At 42.5% G+C, this 4,898-nt stretch overlaps 1 protein-coding gene across 1 annotated transcript in view; it reads left to right on the forward strand.

Moving 5' to 3' along the window:
- The first annotated feature begins 2,212 nt into the window (after window positions 1–2,212).
- Window positions 2,213–4,898, forward strand: part of LOC123970124 (cartilage acidic protein 1-like) — a 4,157-nt gene continuing 1,471 nt past the window's right edge. The window contains exons 1-7 of the mRNA XM_046048006.1: window positions 2,213–2,274; window positions 3,125–3,281; window positions 3,366–3,500; window positions 4,068–4,204; window positions 4,293–4,429; window positions 4,555–4,637; window positions 4,773–4,873. Coding sequence (XP_045903962.1) covers window positions 3,197–3,281; window positions 3,366–3,500; window positions 4,068–4,204; window positions 4,293–4,429; window positions 4,555–4,637; window positions 4,773–4,873 — 678 coding nt within the window. The 5' untranslated portion in view covers window positions 2,213–2,274; window positions 3,125–3,196. The remainder of the gene's footprint in view (window positions 2,275–3,124; window positions 3,282–3,365; window positions 3,501–4,067; window positions 4,205–4,292; window positions 4,430–4,554; window positions 4,638–4,772; window positions 4,874–4,898) is intronic.

Below are 4,898 nucleotides of genomic sequence, written 5' to 3' on the forward strand. Positions count from 1 at the left end.
AGAAACCTGGGATTGTGTTTATGTGTAGTAATGAGTTCAGAAAAATAGTGTGTTCTCGCATCCTTAACCGTGTTATTGTAGTTAATTAATAAATCCTTCAGACTGAGGTAATGGACTTGGAGACTGGAGTTTTTCCATCTGCGCTCTGCTTTCCTGCATTCCCTTTTTAGGCTGCGAATCCTGTCATTTATCCAGGGTTGCTTACTAGCTTTAGACGTAGGCCTAACCTTTAGAGGAGCAGTAATATTTAGTGACGACAAGCAGATATGATTGAAGTGATCGACCAGATTGTTGGTGTTGGAATCAGACAGGTGTTGGCTTTGGCTCTGAAAGAATGCGCAAAACTTTGAAACACTTTGTTCATTAAAGATGCGAGAACACACGGAGCTTGGTGAGGCGGCATGAGTAACAGGCGAATCGCAGCTAAAAACAATACATCTGTGGTCAGATATGGTCATGTCCACTAATTCCACAGAGGAAATGCTGACACCCAGGGTAAAAACCAAGTCCAGTGTATGACCACGGTTATGTGTTTGCCCTTTGACATGTTGTTTGAAGTTAAAAGAAGTGGCCATATTTAAAAAGTCAGTTGCATTGACATTAGTGGGGTCATCAACATGAATATTAAAATCGCCACAAAGAACAATTCTGTCATAATTTAAAACCAGAATAAATTAAAATTCAGGAAGTTCTGATAAAAATCCTCCAGGCGGTGTAAATTATAACAAATATGATAGGTTGCAGCCCTCCAAGTTTAAGAGTGAGAACTTCAAAGGAGCTAAATTCATCACAGCGTACTTGATGACATTTAAAATTTTTCCTATACACGCTCACTAGCCCACCACCACGACCACTAAAACAATCATATTGAGGCGGACGCAGTTCAGCTGGCTGGCTAAAGTCATTCATTTGCAACCATGATTCAGTTAAAAACATAAAATCTAGATTTGCAGACAAGATAAAATCATTTAAGATAAAAGTCTTACTTGACAGTGATCTCACATTGAAGAGAGCCATTTTAATTGAGTTTGTTTTGGGTTCTGGAGTTGGTGCAGTTGTCCTAATCCTTAAGAGATTACTATTATTTCTGTGTGGGATGTGCACATTTTCGGTTTACTGGTCTATGTGTGATGATGACAGGAATAGAAGTCTGTGGAACAGCGCTGGGAGCAGACAGCTTTACATGCCAGCAGGTGGAGACAGTTGTTTGTGGCAGTGAGGCAGAGATCTGTTCAGTGAGCGGTGGTGTGTCCAGGTGTGCTGCATGAATGATTAGTCATTCACGTAAATCCTCAGGGGAGGACCGTACCACATGCTGTATGCAGCCCTGTTTGTTTGGGTGAAGTCCATCTGTCTTAAAAAGAGACATTCATTGCCAGAAAATATTAAAGTTATGGACATAACACACACCCTGAGCCCTGCAGGCGGACTGGTGGCCAAGGAGTCTACTGAAGCAGCCAGCACCGTGACCAACTGTGGGAATGGGACCAGAGATTAAAATGGACTTTCACTGTCAGACCTTACGCTGGTGCAGTGGGCCCTGGGTTCCTACTGGTGCAGGACAATGCCCGGCCTCATGTGGCCAGAGTGTGTAGGCTGGCCACATGATGAGGGCATTGAGGCGATTGACTCTCATCGGCCCTCATATTCCCCGTTATGTATTGGTGTATCCACCGCCACCAAGTAGGGCCCCAGAGTGTCCAGGAGCTCAGTGATGACCTGATCCAGGTCTGGGAGGAGATCCCACCATCTGCCATCTCATCAGGAGCGTGCCCAGATGTTGTTGGGAGTGCATACAGGCTACACCAGGGGTCGGCAACCCGCGGCTCCGGAGCCGCATTCGGCTCTTTCATCCTTATACTGCGGCTCCGAGTGGCTTGGGAAAATAAATTACTAAAAAAAAAGTATTTATTTTATTTTTATAAAGTATTTAATTGAAGTGTATTTTATTTGTGTTAGTTCTTTTTTTTTATTATTTTAGTAACTAAATTGGAAGATTATTGTGATCTTGAAATATTAAAATATTAATAAAATAAATATATTTTATTGTTTTTCGTCGCTCAAAATAAACGCCTTTGGAGTCCTGTCCATCTTCGAATCCACATATGTACGTGAGCAGCTATTCTCTACCATGAACTACATTTAAAAACAAACACCGCTCACGCCTCACAGATGACAGCTTACAGTCTTGCGTAAAGATGAAAGTGACTTCGTACAGCCCCGATTTGCAGACGCTGTGCGCAGAGGTTCAGGAGCAGAAGTCCCATTAACCAGGTAAAATAAATATTTATGCAGATATTTTGCAAATATTTATTTTTCATTGTTTAGTTACACAGTGCTTTTTTTCTCAATTTATTTTTTAAATTCAGGTCAAGGCTCCGCTACATACTCTGAAAGCCCAAAGGCGATACTATAAGGATGACGGCTCATGGCATTTTTTGCTTTTGTTTGCTACATGGATATTTTAAGTTCAGCTTTTTAATTTGTTTGAAAGAGACATTCAGACATTGTTATTATTTTTTCAAGAATTCAAAATGTTCAAAATGTTCAAAGCACTAATAAGTGTATGGCTGGGGTGAACCCCGAAGCATGAAAGGGAAGTTGTTGTTGTTGTTGTTTTTTTTTTTTTTAAATAAATGCGGGTTTTTTTCATTTTAGATGTCAAAAAGTATTTGCGGCTCCAAGTGTTTTCTTTTCCGTGGAAACCGAGTTCAAATGGTTCTTTCGGTGTTAAAGGTTGCCGACCGCTGGGCTACACACACTACTGAGTCACATTATGAGTTGCCGTGATGAAAGTCACGCAAGTTGGATCAGCCTGTGATTGCATTTATTTTTTTTTTGGATTTTGAATCCAGCCCCCAATCAGTGTGGTGATTCGGATTTCCATTGACCGTTAGTAAGTAATTTTGTTCTCAACAAACTACACAATGTACAGTAAAGATTTGGAACTTTCAACTATTTCATTCATCGAGATCTGATGTGGGATTTGAGTGTTCCCTTGATTATTTTTAGCAGTGTATTTATGAAGTCCCTTAATCTGATTCATCACATCTCATCCTCTTTGTTTCCTCTTCCTCCTTCCAACAGCCTCCCTCTCACTCTCTTGTCTGTTGTTGCTCTGCAGGGAACAGGCCGTTACTCAGTCTACGTGGCCAACTATGCCAGTGGCAACATCGGCCCCCACGCTCTCTTAGAAATGGATGAGGCTGCCAGTGATGTCACCAAGGGCATCGTGGCTCTGTCTGACGTGGCCGCAGATGCCGGGGTCAACAAGCTCACAGGTCAGGAAGTGGGCTGGAGAAGTGAAGGTCTGTGACATTTTGAAGTGTGCTGAATCAAGCATTCACAGTTTGCTTGTGGTGCAGGTGGACGTGGTGTGTTGGTTGGACCAATCCTAAGCCAGTCGCGGTCGGATGTGTTCTGCGACAATGAGAATGGACCAAACTTCCTGTTCAAGAATAATGGAGACGGTACTTTTGTTGATATGGCCAGACAGGCAGGTGAGTATACAACAACCTGAAAGGTATAGTCAGGCGTAGAAATACTTTTAATTAAAGGCAGCTGGATGTCTTTCAAAGTTTATACTTTTGGTTTCACTACAAATATTCTATTTTTTGCCCTGTTATATTTAATGTATACCAGCATTTTTAGCTGTGCTAACGATGACTATTAATTGACTACTGCAAAACTGATTACATTATTCTCAGCTGTAGTTTGTGATTAGTGCCAATTAGCAGATTTTTGCATGCTGACACACTCAACTAAAACTGTGAATGTGGTAAACACACATTGTACCTGCTGAACATCAGCATGTTAGCATTGCAAGCATGTTGGTGTACTGATGTTTAGCTTAATGTGCCCCTTTGCAGCCTTACAGAGCCAATAACAGGTCTGGAGAGGAGGAAAGTTGGTGAAATATTGAAGTTATTACACTGAAAATTACACAGAATGCATTGCAGTCAATCCTACACATAGTGGGTGTAAAAATGATTCATATCCAAATACAGTATGTTATTTTTCCAGCACTTGCAACACTAAGGATTTCAACATTGTGTCAATTTCTAAAGGTGTAGAGGACCGGTACCAGCATGGCAGAGGAGTAGCACTAGCCGACTTCAACGGTGATGGAAAGACAGACATTGTCTATGGCAACTGGAACGGCCCACACAGACTTTTCCTGCAAGGCAGTGACTCTAAATTCCGGGTAAGGAAGGAGAACAGGGCAGAAAACTAATAAAAAAGTGGGTGATGGAAAGAGTTTGATAAAGCCTTGACAGTCTTCTCATGCGCAGAACATAGCCACTGGAGAATTTGCTGCGCCCTCACCTATTCGCACAGTCATCGCTGCCGACTTTGACAATGACAAGGAGCTGGAGGTGTTTTTCAACAACATTGCTTACAAAGGCAATGCCCCCAACAGGCTGTTCAGGTAACATTCAATTATCATGTAAAGTCCCATTGAGAAGCATCAAGCAATTAAAAAATTACTCGCAGTAAACACATCCTGGATTATTGTTTACGTTACTAGCTGTTTTGAGCTTTGTGTGTTTGCAGGGTGTCAAGGAGAGCTGGTGCAGATCCTTTGATCCAGGAACTTAATGTGGGAGATGCTGCGGAGCCACAAGGGAGAGGAACAGGTCAGCTGTCTCTAAACTCTGACCTGAATATGTGCCACCTCTGCTGCCTCTCTGTTTGGATGAGATTTACAGAGTCAGAACTGTCAGAGACGTTATGTAGGTCACTGCAGTGAAAGCTCTGTCTGTTTTGGACAGGTGGCACTGTGGCAGACTTAGATGGGGATGGACAGCTGGAGCTGCTGCTGGCACATGGGGAGAGCGCCCAGCAGCCAATCTCTGTCTTCAAGGTCACACAGGTGTGTGTGTGTGTGTGTGTGTGTG

The sequence above is a fragment of the Micropterus dolomieu genome, linkage group LG04 (assembly GCF_021292245.1).
Source record: "Micropterus dolomieu isolate WLL.071019.BEF.003 ecotype Adirondacks linkage group LG04, ASM2129224v1, whole genome shotgun sequence".
NCBI lineage: Eukaryota > Metazoa > Chordata > Actinopteri > Centrarchiformes > Centrarchidae > Micropterus > Micropterus dolomieu.